The 23,622-nt window shown below is 46.1% G+C and overlaps 2 protein-coding genes across 2 annotated transcripts; both read right to left on the reverse strand.

Moving 5' to 3' along the window:
• Positions 1 to 1,246: 1,246 nt before the first annotated feature.
• Positions 1,247 to 7,295, reverse strand: LOC115654234 (protein B4). Its single transcript, XM_030568178.1, has 5 exons — positions 7,280 to 7,295; positions 4,465 to 4,748; positions 3,601 to 3,739; positions 2,089 to 2,147; positions 1,247 to 1,711 (listed from the first exon to the last, which is right to left on the reverse strand). The coding sequence occupies exons 1-5, from the start codon at positions 7,293 to 7,295 to the stop codon at positions 1,247 to 1,249; spliced, it is 963 nt and encodes a 320-aa protein (XP_030424038.1).
• Positions 7,296 to 14,346: 7,051 nt separating this feature from the next.
• RHO (rhodopsin) lies at positions 14,347 to 19,661 on the reverse strand. Its single transcript, XM_030570330.1, has 5 exons — positions 19,301 to 19,661; positions 17,604 to 17,772; positions 17,282 to 17,447; positions 15,544 to 15,783; positions 14,347 to 14,469 (listed from the first exon to the last, which is right to left on the reverse strand). Exons 1-5 carry the CDS (start codon positions 19,659 to 19,661, stop codon positions 14,347 to 14,349), a joined length of 1,059 nt encoding a protein of 352 aa, XP_030426190.1.
• Positions 19,662 to 23,622: the final 3,961 nt, after the last annotated feature.

The following is a 23,622-nucleotide window of genomic DNA, read 5'->3' on the forward strand; positions in this document are numbered from 1 at the left end:
AAAGATTTGTCCACATGCCATTGAGTCAATTGGAAGGGGTGGGAGAAATAAGTTCTCATCTCCCTTGAGCCTTATAGCAGGACAAACAGTTATTCTGCCTGAAGGTGGGAGTCTTATGGGGCACTGACCAGGTAAATGAGTCTATCCAAAGCCCCTGGGGTAGGGGGAGGAAATGCCAGGTGCACAGCTAGATCCACCCTACCACTGTGATCCATCTAACCATCACCAGCTTCGACACTCTACACACACTGGTGCAACAGGCACAGATGAAGAGGGCCTAGGACATCTGTAGCTACCTGGTGCTATTCCTATTAGAAATTACAAGCCATATAGTGCCAGCATCCAGTGGTGGCCTTGCTAAGAAGGGCACCATACACACAGCAGTGCCAGAGTTCAGACCTTCTAGCAAGTGGGATTTTTAGCAAGTGCTAGTTTGCAAGTCCTTAGCCTCCAATTAAATCCTAGCTTCTCTGCCCTAATCATTAGCACTAGACCACAGAAGTTCGGAGGCTGAATGTCACTACAGTTGCGATTGATGGCTTGGGCCCTTTCCTCACGTTCATATAACTAATGCAACCCAGCAACCTATGGGTTCATGAGGGCTGGACACCCAACACCAGCTGGAGCCAGAGGGCATGTTTGCAGGACATGGCTGCAGTTCCCATTATGGAAATCCAGCCCTGAATGTATTTTGTTCATTAGCTCTATGCTATTCTCCCCACCCCACCCCCAGCCTGGACTGCTGCCACACTAGCAGTTTGCTCCCTTTCACCCAACTGGCATTTATCACTGTCCTGATTATGAGGCTGGAATCCACCACAGCTGGACTCAAGCTCATGTTTCAGCCTAGCTAGGTTTGCTGAGGGTGGGAGGGAAGAGGCAGAAGGAATTGATGCTTCGCAGTTTCCAGGGTTATGACAGGGTGGGTCAAGATGACCTGCCAGGTCCTTAACCCAGGCAGGAGGAACATGACTCCAGTAACAAGGTTTAGTTATTAGGATGCAGTAACTTTATTGAAAAAAGACACAAAAGATTAAAATCAGTTAGCTTAGTTCACCAGAGATTAAAAGAGATGTTAACAGCAGTGACTGGAGCACACTTCAGCATATATAGTTTAAAAACACATTGTTGGACCCCATCTGGAACTGGGAGACAGAGCTGCCATGTTCCTCAGGCTGGGGATGGCCATTTTGCACATGTGCCCCATCCCCCACCCAAGCAGTTGTCCCTTCAGGGCAGAGGAGCCCTAGTTTGCTTTCTTGCCAAGCTTGCTGCCGGTTTTAGAGGCTTTACCTTCTCTTGCATCCTTCTCTTTGCTGAGCAGATAGCCTGAGGCTGCCTCAGGCTTCTTCCCCTTGCCTTTCGCAGGGCCCTTTGCCTCAGGCTTCCCTTTGGCAGTGGTTTTCTTTGTCCCACCAGCGGCCTTTGCTTTGGCCGGCCCATTTTCACCTTTAGCCACCTTTGCTTTTGCAGCCCCCGTGACTCCAGGAGCTGCCCCCTTGGCTTTGGAAGTGCTGATCTTGTCTCCATGCGCTGCCTCTGCTTTGGAGGCACCATCTGCTTCTGAGGCCGGCTTCCCTTTGGAGGTGGCTTTCTTGGTCCCAACCGCCCTGGCTTGAGGTGCCTGTTTCATACTTGGTTTCCTGTCACCTTTCACAACATTTCGAGCATCACTGGGTGTCTTCAGCTTAGCAGGAGCTTTGGGCTGGGCCTATGAGAGAGGAGGATGAATGTCACTGTGGTAGCATGTACTAGGTCACCCACAAGCCTGTAACTAAGTTAGTTTATTATTCTCCTAGACAGCGGCTTTGAATTCAGAAGCATGGCCTTTATTCTGCATGGCAAGACGTGTTTTAGAAACAGCCGATCAAGCAGGGCCAATTTCCTTCTCAGTCTGAACAGAGTTAATGCTTCAGGACTCTGGAACAGGAAGCTGTTTCCTTTCCAATATTCCCCACAGAGTCAGGCAAGTTCCTTAAAACAGGAACATACAAGAGTGGCAGCTCCTAAAGCCAGTTACAAGGGAAGAGCTCACAGAGCTGAGCAAGGTAGACAGATGGAATCCTTCATTTGGCAACCAATACTTACATTAGTGGATTTTGCCTTGGGTTTCTTGCTCACAGGTTCTGGTTTCTCCTCCTTCGCATCTGTTGAGAAGATGGGAAAGAAACGACATGGATGAGTCAGTTACTTATGTTTACAAGATTGTCAATTCTGTACGAGGATGATATTTAATGGTTTCTGGATCTGCCTGGCCTAAGCTTCCAAGCAAAGCTCAGGTATTATTAGTGCAGACCTAGAAGTGCCCCTGCTAATTTAATGGGAAAAATGCCTCGTATGGGATCACAGTTATGACATATACCAGGTATCAAATAGCACCTACAAAGCAGTCGCCCTGACTCCACCTTGACGATAGCTAGAACAAGATACTTGAGCACTGGACCATTGATTTTGGGTCAGATTTTTAAAGGAGGCGTTTAGGTATCTAACAAGCACCACTGATCTTTGTAAAGCTCAGGTGCTGCTGCCCAACCCCCACCCCAGTGGGTAAATGCCCCAGGCACTTAAGTTTCCACTGATCTGAATTTCCAAAGCAGCCCAGTTGCAGCGCAGCCAATGAGATGCTTGGAGCTCTCGCTTAAGCCAAAGTGCCAGAGTCCCTGAAGAGGGAGCTCAGCCTAGGCACAGGAATGCTTATATAGCAAGCCGGTCCCAATCCTGTGGCTGTGTTCTGAGCATGCCTAAGAGCAGTCAGACCCCACAGCAGCAGGGCTGGAGGCAGGCCAATAGGACGGGGGCAGCACAGCACCTGCACAGAGACAGCTGGGGGCACAGGGAAAGAAAGGAAAAGTGAGCAGTACAGAGCGTTTCAGCTGCTAGGGGATGGGCAACGTAAGCAGCTGACCAGGCGTCAGCGTCTCACCCAGGAGAGGAAAGCACTGCTCTCTGGGCCATCAAGCAGGCGCACTGCGTCAGCTGCTTGGGCACCTAAGCCCCTCTCCTCAGCATTTCATTTATGACTAGTTTAGGCAGCTCCCCAGCTCTGAGAAATCCATTTCTCAGGTACTTAAGGCCCAGATCCATAAAAGGCACTTTGAAGTCATGGGCTTTAAATATCACCACATGTTCTTTAGGAAGACTTAAGGTGACAGACTAACCCGAAGCAACTAGGCAGCAGGCTTCTGGGTGTAATGTGCTGCTCAGCTGAGCGACTCATAAATCCAGCCATGTTCTCAGAATTGGGCACTGATTCTGGCTGCCAATCTTGATCCTCATATTTCCAAAATAATGAGGCCCCTTTGAAGTCAGTGGCTGCTACAGACGTTCTGCACTTTTATAAGATCAGGCCCACCATAGACACAGAATACATGGCTAATTTTCAAAGCAAGGCCATCTTTCCACCACTGTTTCCTGCAATCAGCAATTTGGATTCTAGTTTATATACTTAAAGTTCTCAGTCAAGTTCATGGCTGTAGAGGGACCCCTGAAGCATGGACCTTTGTCTTTTGGGTGGCATTAAAATTCACAGGTCTGACATCCTTGCACGCAGCTGATCTCAGCAGGGAATATTAGTTTAGGGGAAGAAGGAACAGCCCTTACCTTTACTTCTTGCTTTTTTGTCAGCAGTCACCTTGGCTTTGGGTTTCTGTGCCACATTCTTTTCTGATGTAAGAGCCTTTTCTCCAGCTGGATCCATCTTCCTAGAGGTTTTTTTAAGCTTGGACCTTTCTGATGCTAGCTAGGAGTACAAGAACAGAACAGTGAAACTGCTCTGCTCCAGCACATGCATTGAGGCTTGCTACCAAGCAACTTAGTAGTGCTAATACCCAGGGCCAAACAAGAACAGAAGCTCGTCTGCGGGCATTAGAAGTGTTGACTGAATTAGAGGCAGGGGGCTTACATGAGCCTCTCCCTTTGGCTGTAAGAATTTGTGTAGCATCCTCTCATGATGTCATGTTACGGACTTCCATCCCAATTGCTCTCCAGCCTTGGCAGCAAGTCACTTCCTATTGTCCCATTCATCCAGCTGCATTGTAACATCTAGTTGTCCCAGGCTATCCCAGAATCCAAGTCAGGAAAGGAATCAATATTTTCAGGGCAAAGATACCACATCCACCTTTAGCTAACAACAAGCTCCTTTACAGAGCACTCACTCTTCAATGATTAGTACTGTGTTCTCCCACTCAGAGATGACGGCACCTGCTCACAACCCTGCCTGTCCATTTAAACAAACAAGACAAACAACGTTCCCTAGCCCAGAGTTGTCACTCATCCAGCCTCCTCTTTGAAATACTGCTGTAGAGGGCATTTGAGGCACATCCCACAACGCAAAGTGGGCTGCCACCCAGTTATCTGTAGAACAGCCCTGGCCCATACAATTGCTATATTGTTGCCTAAAGCTACAGGTTCTTTAGCAGAAAATTTCCTCTGAAGGTTGTCTTTGTAGAAAGCCAATTCACTTACCTTGAACCTTCCAGTTGCCCCTAATGCCAAAGAGTTCTGGGGTCTGATCAGGTACCCATGGTCAAGACCTTTAGTCAGGGCCTTCTTCAGCAGGTATTTTAGCCTTATTGGGTCAACAGCTGGGTACTTGGCAAGGATGTAGCGCTTGATGGCTATGACAGAAGTGCCCTTTTTCTCATTTTGGGCCTTCAGAGCTTCAATCACCATGCTTAGGGTTGGCGGGTGGTTAGCCCTAGCCTTATGGTGAAAGATCCTGGATATTCTGGCCACTCGTGTTACTTCAGCTGAAAAGTAAATTGAAGAGGTTGTTTACTTGTAACCAAAGCACCAATATGAATCTCCTTTTTAAAACTCACCGTAGTTATCAGGAAAGCTAAAGTTAATTCACAGGTGGCGAACGGACAAACTAGTTTTTAATAGTAGCATCTATGAAGTCCAGCATTCCATTGTGCTAGGCACTGTACAAACACACAGGGTATGTCTACACTGTAGCTGGAGGTGAGATTTGCAGTTTGGGAAGACATACTTGTGTTAACTTTAACCTAGCAAAATGTGGCTAAAAATAGCTGCAAGGACGTGGTGGTGCAGGTGTCAGCCTGAGTTGGCAATGCAGGTAACTTCCAGAGTTCCAGGCAGCCTTATGCAGGCCACGCTGCCATGTCATCACTAGTATTTCCAGGATGCTTGCTAGATGAGCTGCAGATCACACCTCCAACTGTAGTTTAGGCAGACACCTAGTGAGACACTCCAGCCCCAGAAGCTGAAGGCTAAATAGACAAAGGAAGTTACATTTTACAGGCGGGTAACTGAGGCACACAGAGTGATCTAGGGTCACACAAAAAACCTAAGGGCAAGCTAGGAAGAGAACTCAAGAGTTCCAGTCCAGTGGGAAACCACACAGCTATTCTGCTGCCTATCAGAAGGTACCACTAGTCAGTGGCACTGCTATGGGTACCCCCATGGTCCCACAGTATGCCAACACTTTTATGTTGGACTTAGAACAATGTTTCCTCAGATCTTGTCCTCAATGTAGCACAAGTAGAGGAGGGTCTCTAAGGGACATCATATGGACCCACAGAAAGGAGGCCCTTGAAGAATTCCACCTGGATTTCAACATTTTACACCCCACCATCAACTTCAGCCTGGACCAGTCCACACAAGAGATCCACTTCCTGGACGCTACAGTGCAAATAAGTGATGGCCACATAACCACCACCCTATACCGGAAACCTACTGACTGCTATACTTACCTCCATGCCTCCAGTTTCCATCCAGGAGGCATCATACGATCCATTGTCTACAGCCAAGCTCTAAGATACAACCAAATTTGCTCCAATCCCTCAGACAGACACAAAGGTCTACCAGATCTTTATCAAGCATTCTTAAAACTACAATACCCACCTGGGGAAGTGAGGGAACAGGTTGACAGAGCAAGACGGGTACCCAGAAATCACCTACTACAGGACAAGCCCAACAAGGAAAATAACAAAACACCCCTGGCCATCATGTACAGCCCCCAGTTAAAACCTCTCCAGCGCATCATCAACTATTACAACCTATCCTGGAAGACGATCCCTCACTCTCACAGACCTTGGGAGACAGGCCAGTCCTTGCTTACAGACACCCCCCACACACACACACCCTGAAACAAATACTCACCAGTAACTACACACCACAGAAACACCAACCCAGGAACCAATCCTTGTAGCAAACCTCGTTGCCTACTCTGTCCCCATATCTACTCTAGCGACACCATTGGAGGACCCAACCATATCAGCCACAGCATCAAGGGTTCATTCACCTACATGTTATTTATGCCATCATGTGCCAGCAATGCCCCTCTGCCACATACATTGGCCAAAACAGACAGTCCCTTATAAAAGAATAAATGGACACAAATTGGACATCAGGAATGGTAACATAAAAAAGCCAGTAGGTGAACACTTCAATCTCCCTGGACATTCTACAACAGATTTAAAAGTAACAATTCTTGAACAAAAAACTTCAGAAACAGCCTTCAAAGAGAAACAGCAGAACTAAACTTCATTTGCAAATTTAACACCATTAATTTGGGCTTGAATAGGGACAGGGAGTGGCTAACTCATTACAAAAGCAGCTTTGCCTCTCCTGGAATTGAGACCTCCTCATCTATCATTGGGAGTGGACCACATCCATCTTGACTGAATTGGCCCTGTCAACGCTGGTTCTCCACTTGTGAGGTAACTCCCTTCTCTCCATGTCTCATTATATAATGCCTGCATCTGTAATTTTCACTCCATGCATCTGAAGAAGTGGGTTTTTTTTTTACCCACAAAAGTTTATGCCCAAATAAATCTGCTAGTCTTTAAGGTGCCACCAGAATGCTTGTTGTTTTTGTGGATGCAGACTAACACAGCTACCTCCTGCTGCCTTAGTAATGTCATTTATCAAAGCAGCATGAAGATGCTGAAGAGCCTCTTGCACACTAGCCAGACTCCAGGAAGTTTAGACCTTTTCTCCCTTAAGCCCTCTAAGCTCCGTACACACCAGCTTCCCCACAGACTACCCTAAGTGGAGCCCAGAGCTTTTCATCAAGCCAAAAGAGTTCAGGAGGTTAAATAAGTTCCTTTAAATAAACCAAGAGAAGCCAAGTTCAGCCCCTTCCCAGAGAGGCTACAGTTTAGTAAGAAAATAAGAATGATACAGATTGATACCCAAGAGGATTCATTTGTGCCAAAGGGGATCAGAACTTTGACTTCACATTCAGTGGAGACAAAAAAAATAAAGGAGGAAGAGGCATGCAAATTCAGAGCATTGGTTAAGTGTCTTTCCTTACCTGGCTTGAGGTCCATTACAAAAAGCTCAAATACTAACACTAAACTTTAAAACAAACAAAACTTTATCTTAAAAGAGGCCTAGCTAAGCTGGCTGCAAAGCAGGCTTTATTGACAGGTTCATCTCACTTTCCTGCTAATTCCTCTGATTAGCATCTTAATTGAGAGGGCTGCAGTTGGCAGCTGCTAATTATTCTTGTTCAAATCCCAGTGCCAACAAGATTGGGAACAGGTGGCAGCAGTGCTGAGTTTAGTTTGCCAACTCTTCGCAACAGGCTGGTGGGCACTGGGGAGAATATTCAGGGGAAGGATTCCACAAATGAGAGAGTTTCTTCTGAGTTAGTCTAACAATTGCTTTCAATTTACAGATTAAAGTAGCAGCCCCTCATTTGGGAAATGTAATTTACGAGTGAAACCATGCACTGTGTCAGCTCATGTGCCAAAGCGGCAGTAGACAGTGGGATGTGGGTGACACATCACTGATTTTAATGGAATGGACCATTCCAGTTGTTCAGAGCATACAGGTGATGGGAATACATACATGGCTGAACATACTGAAGCCATGTTCTTTGAGCACTTACACCTTCCAGGGACAGGCGAGGGTTGCCAACTTTCTAATCGCACAAACCCGAACACCTTTGTCCCTGCTCCTTCTCCGAGACCCCAGCCTGCTCACTCCATCCCCCCTCCCTCCGTCGCTCACCTTCCCCCACCCTCACTCACTCGCACCGCCTGGGGAGGGTCCCTTTTCACCCGGGTGTTCTGGTTGAAAACTAGACACTTGGTAACCCACCTGGCATTGCGTGACTGAGTCAGCCAGCAAAATCAAGGAAATGGAGCATGAGCAACAGATTGTTTGTGAAAAGGCTTCCCTAGGCTGGATGAAGCCACAGAGTCGAGCACCAAGATTCATCACACATTCCCGGTGGTCTGTGTTCTCATCCTGCTTTAGGGCACAAGGGATCTGAGCCTGCTGAGTAACATTTTCTACCACTAACTTCAGCAGACATGCAAGGTCCTGGGCACCTCGCAGGAGACACTCAGCCCCACACAGGATTAGTCCCCACATGAGCTTGCTAGCCTCATTGTAATGCATTTTGGCAAGCTATGTGCTCCAGGATCTTGGATTGGAACAGACGGGGTGCTGGAGGTCAGGGCAGAGGTACACTGGCAGGATTGTGAGAGAAACTCTTTACTGGGCCAGGCTAGTCTTTAACTGGCTCGAGCTAGCACTCTTCAGCCCCTCATTTTCATAAGCACTAACTTCACTCATCAGTTTATAAAGGAAAAACAAAGAGGTTCCATAAGTCAAAGAGGGAAAAAGAAAAGAGTCTTTGTTCACTAATGATGGATGGAGCAAATGATTCTTCCAAGCTGGCATTCCCAGGTGTTTGTAAAGGAGCCAGGGTCTGCTCCCTAGAGGACTCACCTGCTGCACAGAGAGCAAAATAATGGCTTCATCCCTCACTTGGGTCTTTCTGCCAAAATTAAAGAATAAGCTCTGCTCGTCCACAGTAACAAAGTCAGATGTTAGTATCTGAGCGGTTCTGATGCCTACAACAATTTGCTCTAATTCTTTTCCACTAGGTGTTTCTAGCTCTCTTCCCTCTGCCTGAGCTAATTCTGCAGCAGAATGATGGGGGAACAGTGCTGTAGGAGGTACTTACTGTTTTGTCAATGAGATATAAAACTGATCATTTGTGGTCACTAAAGAACCCTTGGCAGTGTTTTGTTTTGTTTTTTTGTAAGGGTTCTGGGCTTTAATTCCAGTTTCTGGCCAAATTCAAATTGGGTCATTACATTCTCCCTACACATATTCCCCTCCCCATCACCCCAGTTTCTGTGCTTCTTCACTTTCTGGTTTAAATTGTTATGCAGTGTTGCTGTTAGCTGTTAAATAGACTCAGTGTTTCACACTAGAGATGGCTGCATTTCTGGGATTGATAAAAATATTCTTACATAATCCTTGGGGAGTTTTTACAAGAATGGTTGTAAGGCTTTAGCAAAGTGCTTTTACAAGCAGTAACTAGCTAAGTTTTATTTGACAGAACTGTTGATACATGATGTAATTAGATATCCTTGCTATAGCGCCTAAGAACTTGCAAAAATCTGTCTGGAAATATCTTATTTTTAAAGTCTGCAAAGAATTAGTAAAAGTAGAAAACAATTGAGCTGATGTAATCAAAAGTAATTGAGTTAGATTCCCAGCCTTCGCTCCAGCAGCCAGAAACCAGCAGATGTGGCCTCTTCAATTAATCATAGTTCAGAATCTTTTGTTCAGAATACAGGTATAATTCTGAAGAAATGCAGGCTGGAGAGAATCAGGGTGACCATCTTCAACCAGCATTGGGAGCAGGTGTCCTGGTTCTGCTTCAGACCAGGTTGGAATGAGGATGGCAGAACTACTCTCTCCATGGCAGTGAAGGAAAGACTGACAAGAGAGCCATTCAGCTAGTTTTACAGTAGTATTTGAGCTCACATATCAAAACTGGAACTGAACATTGCTAGGCAACAGCTGTTTGCATTTCATTACTCACCGGGATAAAGCCCGAAGCCCCTCTCTCTGGAAGGAAGGTGTAAGAACTGCAGGATTAATGCCAGGGCCTACTCACTATGCCTGCTATGCAAGCGTGCTCGTTTTACTGTTACCCCCTGGTGCCTGCCTGCCTCACTCAGTCTCAAGCCCAGGTTATCACCTACCACTGAGAATGTGTGACCTTTCCATGTGTGCATGACAGCCACCATCGTGGCTGGGCTGAGCGTGAACCGGGGAATTTCCAGAACCAAAGCAATGAGCTACTGCTTGAGCTTAAAGAGCCAAGATGCTCTCTTGGTGGAGCTGCAGCAGTGTTGTATCCTCCACAGATTGGGCAGAGAGGAGCAGGGCTGGCTTTAGGCCGATTCGCCCGATTCCCCAGAATCGGGCCCCATGCCTAAGAGGGCCCCACGCCTTAGGTGCCTTTTTAATTTTTTTTACTCTCCCCGGTGGCGGTCCGCTCCAGCGTCTTTGGTGGCCCAGCTCCCCTGGCCAGAGCACCAGTTGGAGTGCGGCAAGTCCCGCGACACCACTCCCCTGGCCGGAGCTCCAGCCAGAGTGTGGCAAGCCCCACGGTCCCCCTCCCCCGGCCGGAGCGCTGGCTGGAGCGCAGCAAGCCCCACGGCCCCGCTCTCCTGGCAGGAGCTCTGACCGGAGCACGGCAGCCCCAGCCAGAGCACAGCAAGCCCCATCACTCCGTTCCCCTGGCAAAAGCGCAGCAAGCCCTGAGGCCCCGCCCTCCCCTGGCCAGCAATTCGAAGTGCAGCCAAAGACTGGGAGCGCCGCCCAGTGAGTACAAGCCCCAGGAACTGGGCCCCACACTTGCTAAAGCCAGCCCTGCAGAGGAGGCCCTGTGGGTTGCGTGTGTACAGCCCCTAGTTCAATGGGGTACCACTAGAGAAACAACAAATAAACTCTCATGCTCACCCATCACCATAGTGTCAGTGTCTTACAAGGACTGACGTAACAAAAGAGCAGTGTCTCACTTTTGCTTCCCCCCTTCATTTGGATGAGTTAATTCTTCTGTTTTGAATGGATTAGAGTAATTATTTTAGATTCCAGGATAGCAGCATTCAGTCAAGTCCAACAGTTGTTTTTGTCGGGGCAGGAATTATGTGACTATATCAGGATTTGATGGAGGACCTTTCACTGCACAGCATCTCTCATGCATGCTCTCCACAGTCATTGGAGAGCTGTGTGACCAGGCTCAGGACAACGTTCGGTGGCGGGAAGGTGTGCAGAGAGTTAGTGCCTCTCGTGCAGGTCACGGGGTTTGAAAAGGTAAAACATTTCAACAGAATGCTCAACCGCTTCTCCCAGCTGGGATTTCGGCATGAATAGTGCTTTGTTCTCAAAACCCTGGGTTCACCACAGCTCCCAGTATGGGCAGAGGCATTTCAATAAATCAAAGATGCACCTAAAGGAGGCATTAGATAGCTTAGGAGCTGATACCATCTCCCCTTCAAATCACTGAGCAGTTTAAACCTTTCACATCTGGTCACTGATTTAAACCTGTGCTGGGTCAGGAATTACCATCTGATGTCTCGTGGAGGCCTATATGACAAAGAGGTGATGGTCTCAGTCAAATTTCTATTGTCCACATCACAAAATCACCACCCTCACAACTGGAAGTGTCATCAACAGAGAAGCCTGTAATTGTATGAACTATGGTGATTGAATTGCTCTTTTACCCCTGGCAGCCGTCCTTCCAGACCAGTGCCAGGGCTCATATAGAGAGAAGGCTGCACTGCTGTGCCCAGGTGGTTCCGTGGATAAACAAGGTGGTGAGCTGGCTACCTGATGCTGTTGCTAACTTCACTCTGATTGGAGGAATAAACTATTTACCTGAGAATTAGGGCAATATCATCTCTGTATTTGCTAGTGCATCAAAATATTTGTCTGAAGCTGAGCAAAAGAAACAAAACTCTCCAGTTAACATTGGGGCAGAACCACTTCATGAAATCAGAAAAGCAGAGTCACAGCAGAAAAAGGTATGCTGGTTGGGAAATTATTAATGAATTTTTTTTAATCAAAAAATGCTGTTTCATTGAAGCCAAAACTTCCCTCAGGAAAGGATCAGCTTAGATGACTTTTTCAATTAAAAAATGTTTGGAAAAGACAAAGTTTCCAAGTTGTTGGAAACTCCTGGTTCAACATTTTTTAAACAAAAATTTCCAATTTCTTGGTTTGAAATGGCTTTTTGTGTCCAAATTTAAGCTAATTAAAGCTAAAAAAATCTTGTAAAAATTTTAAAATGGTCAAAATAGAAATAAAATGCTTTGAAATTATCAAATGAAATATTTCAATTGGCCCAAAACTGCATTTATCTTCAATTTTCAGTTCAGAAAATGTTCGAGAGTTTGACTTTTTTGGGATAGGAAAATTGTTCGAAATCTCAAAAAGGTTCATGGGACAGGAAAACTATTTCTCATCCAGCTCTAGGTGTGATGTGTTTAATCAGACACTAAAACAACTCCGAGTAACGAACCCCTTCCCCCTCCACATACTTGGATATATCAGCAGCCACATGACTCTGCCAAAACTGCAATGGTTTATTATCAGCCATCCTAAGCTCTTCCATTATTCCTGTAGAGGAAAGTACAACTGGACAACTGAAAAAAAGAACCTTCCTTTTCTTTCCTAGCAAAATTTTTTTTTCAGATTCTGAGCATATGAATGAGCCTTCAGCCTAACCACTGAATGATTCATGAACCTTTGATCTTCAGATTTAACTGAATATGTAGAAGTATCAATTAAAAATAAATAATGAGACACTTGTACTTGCAAATTGCTCTTTATTAAAGGTTTAACTTGCATAGTTTCTATAGACCTTCTCTATCAGATCTTGCAAAGCTGCACAGAATTAGAAATCGGAGAGGATAATACTGTACAAGAATAGTTTCAAATGTTGATAACAGAAGGGTGAGAAAAACATCTTAGTTGTATTACTGAGCTAAAAATAAAAATAAAGAACATTGGTACAATTGCACAATGCCGTCTTTTAGTGCTTTAAACATATGTTGAAGTCTCTGGGCCATATGCTCCCATGGCTGGCTTGCTGTGAACTGATGAAAAGCGTAGCAATTTGCCACCAATCAATCCTCAAAAAGCACAAGCGTTGGCCAAAACCTATTACTTGGTGTGTGCCAAATCAAATTACAGCTGAAAATTGGTAGGTGAACCACAGGAGAACCATAAAGAGCTCAAACTATAGGGGTGTGGTCTATGGACATGTAGGAGGAGTCAGGAGGAAGCCAAATGACTATATATGTTACCATGGAAATATAATGTCACATGCTACGGAAAAGACACTGCAAATCAGCTGTTGCCTACGATTCAAATCCTATCCCTTGTGCACAGCATAGCTAACTGGTTGTGTGCAGGGGAGTTTGGTGGGGGCAAGGGAAAGACCAGAATCCTCCCCAAGATTACTCTAGAGATGCTACTAATGGTCAAATCTTATCACACTGTAAACCCTTAAATGTCACTGGCACTAGGGTTGCTACCTTTCTAACTGCTGGTAACCAGACCCCTGAGGCCCTGTCCCCTTCTCCACTTCTTCCCCCAATCCCATCGCTGCCTCTTCCCCCCAAGACCCCCACTCCTGCTCTGCTTGTTCCCCCCAAAGCCCCGCCCCTGTCTTTCGCTCCTCCTCCCCCTTGCTGGATCATCTCCACCTCCCTCTTCTTCCCTCCCCTCATCTCCCCCAGCTGGGCTCCCTCAGCTCTAAGGCTGGGACGGGAGCTGCTGCAGCCTGAAAAGGAGCCTCCTGGAGGTAGGAGACGGCCCCAGCTGAGCAGGGGCTGGTGTGGGTTAATGAGCTGGTGCCTCCCTATGCCTTACAGTAACCAGATTTGTGGTGTCTGGCCAGACACTGCCTGGTCTCCTTTTTGACTGGACTTTCCAGACAAAAACTGGACAATTGGCAAGTCTAAATGGCACCCGGACACAGAAGCCAAAAATCAGATTGTCCAGATAAAACCCAGGGAGGTGACAACCTTAGCCGCTGCTCACTAGGTTTCATGGACCCCCACTGATCCCAGCTTTGTAACACCTCATCCCTCGCTAGATCGCTGTGTCTTGGTTCTTTGTGGTGGACTTTCCTAACCATGGCCCCTGTGGTTCACATCCAGAACAGATGCCATGGTAGGGATGAATCCACAAGGCTGCGGCCTCACTAATCTTTTCCATTCTGTGAAAGGAGAAGATTCGTCCCTCTGTATGAAGCTAAGGTTCATGACTCAGATACTTGGTCGGTGTAAATGGGGATAACGCTATACAAGTCAATGGATATACGCACATTTACACCGGCTGACTGAGGAGCTAGCCCTTTGTATTTAATTACAAAAAATATGTACAGCCTTGTTCAAATGATTTCTATTGTCAGAACTGAAAAGTCCATTCTGCTGGGTTACTGTGAATCACATGCAGGCGGTCGTGATGGTGGACAGGACTACATGCATGCAAATGGGACTTGCGCATCCTTGCTGACAAGGCATGCCAGCTCTGAGATCAGCGGCTTCCATGAGGAATCTATGCAGGAGAAACCTGGCTGGTGGAGACTGAAGAAGTCTCTGTCTTGGTGCCAGCAGAAGCGTCGTCATCACCCAGCAAGTTCTTTCCACAGCAAATGGTGGTGATCATGCAGTTACGGAACTAGAGAAGAAAACAAGGTCGGCAGAGGTAACCAGCCGATGCAGACACAGTGACACCTGCCAGCCAACCCTACGCATTGTGAATACCCTTACATTACATGGGTCAGTAATGCACCTGGAGGGATTTCTGACTAACACAATGAAGGAGGAAATTCAGGGAACTATGGCTAATGAAGATGCTCCCTTGTAAAAGTCTGCACACCTTGGGAACAATCTAACTCCCGCTGAAGTCAATGGAAAGACTCTCACTATCTTCAGCGGGACTTGCATTGGATCCCTTAGCTGAACAATCCTATTGAAGTAATGAGGCTTCTCATCTGAGTGAGGCAAGCATGGGTTTCTCTTGAGAGATCACAATTTAGTCAATTCACATATTTAGTCAATATTTGACTAAAATAATAAAAAATGCTAAAACTAACTAAATAAATAGGTAACCAAAGCTCATGTTTTGCAGTATATTAGATGATCACACCAGAGATCTGGAAGGAATTTCTGCTCCTGATGTAGCATTGCACAGATGGCCAAGTGCATTTTGGGGAGGTTTTTGTGGACTAAGTGGCCCTAAAGACCCAAGTGCTGCTCATTGTTGGAGGTAGAATACTAGACTTGCTACACCAATGGTTTATTCGCTCTGCCAAATCTTATGTTACTAAGCCTTTCCCACTTCCTAAAACTAGCTACAGCTTCTATTCAGGATTACCTTAACCTTACTGAATATTCTTATTATTGGCTCTGTTAGACTAGTGCATCTCTACTGAATCAAAATGCTTGCACCATTGTAACTGAGATCAGAATAGGGTCCTAGATATTTAACAAAATCAAGGCATTGATCATTTCAAAGAGACAGTCCTGATGACTTCCAGTAGCGTTCAGTGGATTTAGGTAATAAAAAAAGACAGCAAGACAATGATTCGATGTCCCTTTTTATTACAGAAACAACATTGCCTTGAAAAAGTCCGACTCGTGCCACATTGAGCAAAAAAGAGCTTTAAAAATATGATCTAGGTGCTATAACTCTGTAAGCTATTAAGAAATTAAATACAATAAAGAAAAAGACCAGAGATTTGTCACTTACCTGTTTGTTCATTACAATGTAAATCACTGGGTTGTAGATAGCAGAGCTCTTGGCGAAGAAAGCTGGGATAGTCATGAAGACAGGGCCAAAGTCAGATCCCTGGTGGGTGAAAATGTAGAAAGCCACACTGGCATAGGGGACCCAGCAAATGAGGAATGAAATAACCATGATGATGACCATGCGAGTAACTTCTCTCTCGGCTTTCTGGGTGGTGGCAGATTCCTGTTGCTGAGCTGCAGCCTAAAGAGATAAGACCACTGAAATGACGAGGGTGCGGCGGGGGATATATTGGGCACTCCTGAGGGAATTCTGCACCAAAAAAATAAAAATTCTACACACAATATTTTAAAATTCTGCATATTTTGTCAATACATAAATGTGGAGGCTTCAGCATGGCAGTGGGGAGCACAGGCCACTGGCTGCATGGAGGCAGAAGATCACCCTGCAGCCCCTGTTGAGGCACGGACTTGGTGGTGAGGCTGTACCTGACCCTGACACAGCGCAAGGGCTGGGCCTGCCCCAGAAACACTCCGGAGCCCTCCCCTCCACGCCAGGTGAACCAAAATAGTAAGGGAGAGGGATAGAGTCTCACATGCATGCCCAGCCTCGGCCCCCGATCCCAGAGTGAGTTGGCAGACTCAGCCAGGCAGGATCCAAGTGTGGAGGGGCTTAGTGTGGGGGGATCCAGATGTGAGGTGAGAGGGTTCTGTGTGAGGAAATCTGAGTGCAGGCAGCTCAGTGAGGGGTCTGGATGCACAGGGGCTCACTGGAGGATCTGGGTGCAAGGGCAATGGGACTCTGCAGAGGAGTCCAGGTGAAGGTGGCTGGGGCTCAGCGGGGTTGGGGTCTGGGTGTTGGGGCTTGGAGGGGGGGGGTCGAGGTGTGGGAGTTCATCAGGGGGATCTGGATGCTGGAGGAGTGGGGCTTGGTGGGGTAGAAGTCTGGGTGCAGCTGGCTGGGGCTCAGTGAAGTGAGGGGGCCAGGTGTAGATGCAGGGGTCTAGATGCAGGGAGGAGGGTCTGGGTGGCAGTTTGAGGGGTCCAGATGCACAGGGAGCTGGGCAGACAGGTGAGCAGCTCTTCATACAGTGATCCCCCCTGCTTCTGAGGACCAATAGGGGCAGGAAGCAGGGGGAGGGTCCAGAACTCCGGCAGCCTGTGGAGGTTTCTGAGAGTGGGTCTGACCCAGACCCAGTCCTAGCCCCGGCTCCTTCTTGCAGGGGAAGAAGTAGGAAGTTCTGTCCTTCATCACTCCCAGCCCAGGCAAAACTAGCAGCTGAGCCCGGCGCAGGGTAGGAGCACCCTCACCCCCATGCAGGGATTTCTCTCTCCACTGGCTGCTCCAGGAGCCCAAAATGATGCATCCATGCTGCTGGGGAGGGCATGTGACTGCTCTGGAGGCTTCTGTTTCTATGGGGAAACAAATAAATCTGCGGAGGATATGAATTCTGCTCGAATGGTGCAGAATTCGCCCAGAAGTAACTGGGGGACATGCTGAAACTGACTGTCCAGGGAGTTTGTGAAGGCTTTAGGGGTGGGATGAGCTGCAAACATCAAATTCACATCACCCTAGCTCCTCAAATCTCAGGGCTGATTGGCTCTGGGGTTATGGTTCATTCCACCACAGGAATCGAGCCAGCTGTGGAGTTCAGACCTGATCTGAAGTCTCCCAGCATCTGGGGTAGGGGAGAATAGGCTTCAGATGCAGGTTTTTGGTCATCTCTAACAGGTCTTCCTACCTCTTTAACAGTGCAGACCAGGCGCCCATAACAGAAGGAAATGATGATCAGTGGAATGAGGAAGTGAACCACAAACATGTAGATGACAAAAGATTCATTGTGGACCTCAGGTTTCAGAGTGTAATAATCAATTCCACATGAGCACTGCAAACCCTCTGGGATGTACCTGCAGTTAAACCAATGAGATTAGTGTCTGCTCTTGCGCTGGCAAATGAGGTTGCTTTACTTGGTATGCTGCTAGAGAAATATGTAAAACACCTCATTAACTGCTGCTAACACCATGCTAGCTGGGGCATCATTTCAGAAAATGTTCAATCCATACCTAGACCATCCAAACAGTGGAGGAGCAGCACAGGCCAGGGCCATGACCCAGGTGAAAATGACACCCATGAGGGCATGGGTCTCACTAAATCGGAAGTTGCTCATGGGCTTGCAGACAACCACATATCTTTCAATGGCCAAGACTACTAGGGACCACAGAGCTATTTCACCTGTAAAAGGGAGAGAAAGAGAGAGACACACACACATAGACCATTACCAACAACAGAAGAAAAAGAAAACATTTAGCCATGTAAATGAGTCCTTTTAATAGATTCTAAGACTAGAAGGGACCATTGTGATCATCTAATCTGACCTCCTGCCTAGCACAGGCCATAGAACGTCTCCAAAATAATTCCTAAAGCTGGTGACTGAGGTTGGATTAATTTTTACGTTATGATTTCCATTGAAGTCTCTAAATGGCAAAGAAATCTAGGTAAGGTTTCAAGGAACGTTAATGTCACAAATCTGAATTAAAATATAGTAAGGAATGCACAAGTATCTTAGTCTACAACTGATCATTGTACCCATCATTTTTCTAGTATTTTGTGCCCTACTGCATCATCGTATCACATGGATGAGTTCAATCTCGCCTCTCCACATTTGTATCTCTACTTAAAAATTCATGAGCCAGATCCCAAGAGATAATAAGCACTGACAATTCCCACCCACTGCTCAGTACCTCTCAAGATCAGGAGCTCGGTTAGTAAGGGCATTTTAAAGGTGACCTATACAGGAAGGGAAATTGGGCTTGTGCCCTTTTTGCCTTCTTTATATGGATAAAGAAGGCTGAAAAGGTTGTTGTCACAACAGCAGTATTTCTTTTTCCTGGTTGTTTATTTTGTCAAAATTTAGGTCTACACATGAAGACTGTATGGTGGCTGGAGAACTAATGAAATGACCTCACAAGACAGATATCTGAAAACTAAATTGAAGTGAGAGGGGAAGGGTTTTTCAGTCCCACAGTTTAGCCTAAAGCCTGATTGATATTGAGAGAAAGGATGACTTTGTTAAAGGCTAAATAACCCAGCGTCTTCAATGAGAGTGTAAGAGTTCACAACAGACATGAGCTGAGAGTCTCAGAAAGTCCTCAGGCAACACCAGGGAAAAGCAGATTTGTTATTTCTAAGGTTAAAAGAACAAGGCAAAAAGGATACACACCGAACATTTTAAAAACTGTTGCAGATCACTTGTCAATCCTACACTCTACATTTTTCAGGATACTCAATAGCTAGGCTTCCCCCAAAGTGCTAAAAGAAGGCAGAAAATAATGGTGCTTTATTTCTTCTCCCCCATTTATTTCCTACCTTGAAATATCACAACTTTAACTTAGCCCAAATTGCAATGTAATTTCTCTATTCCAGCTGCCTTTTAGGGTGCACATCGAGACAATCTGATCTCTCTCTCTTTCCTAAAATCTTGGGGGAAACCCAAAAGGAGGAGATTTTAAAAATGCCTCTTGGTTATTTACACCAAATACCATCCCTGAATGGAAACCAGAAAGACAGGAAGACCAGGAATAACGTGGAAATGAACAGGTCTGAATGACATCAAGCACCTCAACATGAAATGGGAAGATTTGGAGAGAAAGGCAGTTGAAAGGCAGGGATGGCAAATGTGAGTAGGCCAATGTGCAGCAAAGCACAGAATGGACTATGGTCTAAAGTAAAGATTCGGTATTTATACATGTAGAAAACTTACCACCCAATGTAGCAAAGAAACCTTCAACGTTGCAGCCTGTTGTCCCAAAGATAAAATAACCATGCATTGAAGTGTACATGGTGGTGGTGAATCCTCCAAAGATCATGAAGTGGTTAGCAAAGGCCAGGTTCAAAAGGATGTAGTTGAGGGGCGTCCGGAGTTTCTTGTGCTGGATGGTGACATATAGAGTCAGGAAGTTGACAGGGAAGCCAAGAAGAATCAGCAGAAACATGTAAGCAGACAGTGCAGAGAACTTCCATGGGTCAGCAAGGTAGTACTGAGGATACTCAAATGGGCTCCGTACTATCCCTGTCTTGTTGGACATGGGCACATAGAAATTTGGACCCTCTGTTCCATTCATGGTTGCAGTTCCAGAGGTATTTTTGGACTTACAAGTATGTTTTGCTTCCTTTGTGGCCACCCTCTTGAAATTCACCTCCTTCTTAACATTTGAGAAGAAGCTGGCTATGCTATTCTCAGCACTGCAGCTTTTATAAAGTGCCACCTTGGGTAAGCTTTCAACATCAGTGTCAGCATGATTAAGGCTTATGGCATTATTGATCATAATAATCCAAGCTAGGATTTCAACTGTTAATTGGCTTTCCCAGGAAGGTGTTATGGTGACACCTGTTTCTGGGCTGCAAAATGGTTACCAGAGAACATTGAACTCATATGGCTAAATTCACAAAAGGACTTAGGCACCTATCACTTCCATTGCCTAAATTTTAGAATGAGGACCCACTGGGATTTCCCAAATCCCCCATCAGCTGCCACCAAACCCTAAACTCACTTGGTGCCTAAGTTTTTGCAATAAAAGTTCCCTAGCCATCAATGTTTCCACCTCTGGGCATAGGCACTGCAGACCCATGCCAAGTGTCCCAACACCTAAGCCCCAGAGCCAAGCATGAATGAGGGGGGAATAGGCATTTCTCCCTCTAACTCACTTGCAGGACTGGACCGAGTAAGCATGCCCTAAGCTCTTCTATGGCTCAGTCCCTCGATAGATGAGCTTACACAAGATGGCAGCAGAGGAAGAACCCCCTCATGACTTTTAGTCCACTGGAGGGTACTCACCTGGTTGTGGGAGACCCCGATTTAAGTCCCTCCACTTGCGGGGGAAAGAAGTAATCTGCCATCTCGCAGGTGAGTGCATTCGCCACTGGACTATGGGCTATTCTGAGGTGGAGATCTCTCAGACTCCTGTCAAAGCTGTTCCACTGTGGATAAATAATTTTAAGAAGTCATTGGAAGAGGGGGACTGGATCCTCAATCTCCTTTGTGCTAGGCTACAGAGTCTTTCTCATGCTTGTGTGCTGTCTTTCTGGCCCAATGGGCCATTCATTATTTATCAAAAGTGGAATCTCTTCAACAGGAAGACTGAGGGAGTTCCCTCCCCCCGCCATCTGACTATCCCATTACCCAGTGGTTCAAACACTCACCTAGGAAATGGTGGATCAAAGGTAATCCCTTCTCCCACTCAGGTGGGGAAGGGGGACAAACCAGGGGTATCCCACATCCCAGTAAGGTTGCCGCCTTTTTTAAGGTAGCTGTCCTGGGAAAGCCATAAAGAGTGCTCAGTACGCACTGCCAGATGTCCAGTTTTATAGGCTCAGGATCATCCTGGCGGTCTCAATCTCTTGTACCTCACAGGTGGCAACCCTACAGGTGAGTAACCTAGCCACTGGGCTTATAGTTATAACCCCAAGAAGGGGTTGGCAGCTGAGAATCCCAACCAGAGGGAGCCCGGATTTACGTGCCTAGCATATACCTCTAGGCTCAGTGTCTCCCATTGGCTAGCTTAAACAGGAGCCCCTAGTGTGCTGGCTTTTGTGGTCCCATTCCAAGGTGCTGTCTCTCTCCATTCACAGTAAAAGGAGCCTAGGTGCCACACACAGGCTTTGTGAAGCCCAGCGATTTCGTAGGTGCTTAAGAGTGTGGTGTGGCAATGCTCAGCATCACCACACCTAAGTCCCTTTGTTAATCTATCACACACAAAGACATCACGTACAGAATAGAGGGAAAACCAGACAGCAAGTATAACCTCTGCTTCTGGCCCCAGCTCTGCCCCATGCTTGCTGTGTGCTCTTACGCAATTCACTGAGGTGCACATTTTCAGAACTGATCACTAGGATTGGGTGTCTCCATTTTTGGGTTCCCCATTTAGAGATGTAGAGCTGATCATCAGTAGCTTGCACTAATTTCTTCTGAAAGCTGGATCCCACATGGCTAAAGCTGGGCAGCCAGAAAACAGAGGCACCCAAATAATAGGCCACTTTCATGGGCAGTAGCTGCTCTCTCTCCCGTTGCCCCATCTGTGCAATGGGGATCATAATATTTCTCTACTTCCCAGAGGCGTTGTGAAGTTTAATTTGTTAATAGCTGTAGAACACCTTGGGTTGCTCTGGTGGAATGCACTAGAGAGGGAAGAAATATAATTATCAGCAGGGGTAGGTGTGTAGTAATTATTTTTGATCGTAGGCATGTCCAGTACCCGTATTGTACTTTCTTAAGTGCTAGCATGGTGGAGGCAGGTTGCAAGGATGAGCTTTGAACTCTTTTTCCTCCTCCTCCTCCTCCTCCAAGGAATGTATAACTATGATGTAAAAACCACATTAAGTAGGGTGGGATAGAGGCTGGATGACTCGGGGAACTGATAATGGGATATGCAGCCTTTGAACTCTAGATCATCATCAACTGGAGCTTGGCCCAAGCCCTGTTATCATCTGAAAGCTGGTCTGTGGCCCACGTGAAATGAATTGGCGGTCTCAGTACAGTTCCCAGCAGCCAGATATCTGCTCCATAACTGGCGTCCCAGCTGGAGACTTGACAGGAGAGGGGCCAAGGACTGAATGAGCTAGTTGTTCTATGATGCCTACAAGCTTTAGCCTACATCAGCTACATGCCTTGTCTGCCCTAACATTGTGCAATAATGGGAGAAATGAAAAAGTGAAACATTAACACCTGTCTCTGGGTCTCCTGTTGTGTCATCTTCTTAACTTCTTCTGGCAAAGCTTGTCTTTATTTGCTATTTCTCCAGCACCAGTGGCAGTGCTTAGCAAATAATAATTCCCATCTCCCTCTTGCTCAGTGGGGAGGGGCACATTTGACAGGGCCACGCAGCAACTCTCACAGAACTAATGCTAATGTTCTGTTTGCTCTGCAGGAAGTTAGGGGACTTCAATCTCTCAAGCTGCCACTCAAACTTTTCTGAAGCATCAACTTACTAAATCAATAAGGCAGCAATAGATACAGGGGCATCTGCTGTTTGAAACTCCCAAATATTCCATGCTTCTGTGTGTTCCCTCTCAGTACACTGAGAATCATTTTAAAGTAATTACTTTGACTGAAAAAATTTAATTGGACATTGGTTGTTTTAAAGTCTATAGAGTCCATGGGTTGAGTACGTACGGGGGATGAAAATACTGAAGGTAACAGTAGAGAGAGAATCTCTTATGGAGAACGCGATTCTCTCAAGAATCACATCACCATTATTACTATTACTTAAACTCCAAATCTATTTTTCCTCTGCCTTTTAATTACATTTTGTTAGTGATAAACAATATAAACTTAGCATGTAACACACTCAGAGTGCTATATAAACATTCACTAACTCTCACCACTCCAGTCAACTGGGAAATGATCATCTCCCCAGTTTTACAGATAGGGAAGTAGAGGCTCAGAGGCCAACTCAAGTCCCTATAGCAATTTTGGCTAGAGCGAGAATGCTGGGCAATGCTTATGTCCCATCTAGTCTTATTTCTCCAGACCAGGCTGCTCCCACGCCTTGTTAACCTAGTATATACAGCAGGGGTGGGCAACCTACGGCATGGGTGCCGAAGGCAGCACGTAAGCTGATTTTCAGTGGCATTCACACTGCCCAGGTCCTGGCCACCAGTCCGAGGGGGGCTCTGCATTTTAATTAAATTTTAAATTAAGTTTCTTAAACATTTTAAAAGCCTTATTTACTTTACATACAACAATAGTTTAGTTATATATATTAGACTTATAGAAAGAGACCTTCTAAAAATGTTAAAATGTATTACTGGCACGTGAAACCTTAAATTAGAGTGAATAAATGAATATTTGGCACACCACTTCTGAAAGGTTGCCAACGCGATATACAGTTTAGTTACAGGAAAATGGAGTAAACTGACTTCCTCCTGCATCAGCCTCAAACTCAAGCCCTTATGTTAAAGAGTCAGTAGAGGGATTTTGCTCAAGTTTTATATCCAGGGGTGCACAAACATTTGCTCAAGAGACCATGTATGGAAAACTTCAGTCCCAGAGGGGAATGTCCTGTTGTCATAAATGTTTGAAAACAG

The sequence above is a fragment of the Gopherus evgoodei genome, chromosome 7, assembly GCF_007399415.2.
Source record: "Gopherus evgoodei ecotype Sinaloan lineage chromosome 7, rGopEvg1_v1.p, whole genome shotgun sequence".
Lineage (NCBI taxonomy): Eukaryota > Metazoa > Chordata > Testudines > Testudinidae > Gopherus > Gopherus evgoodei.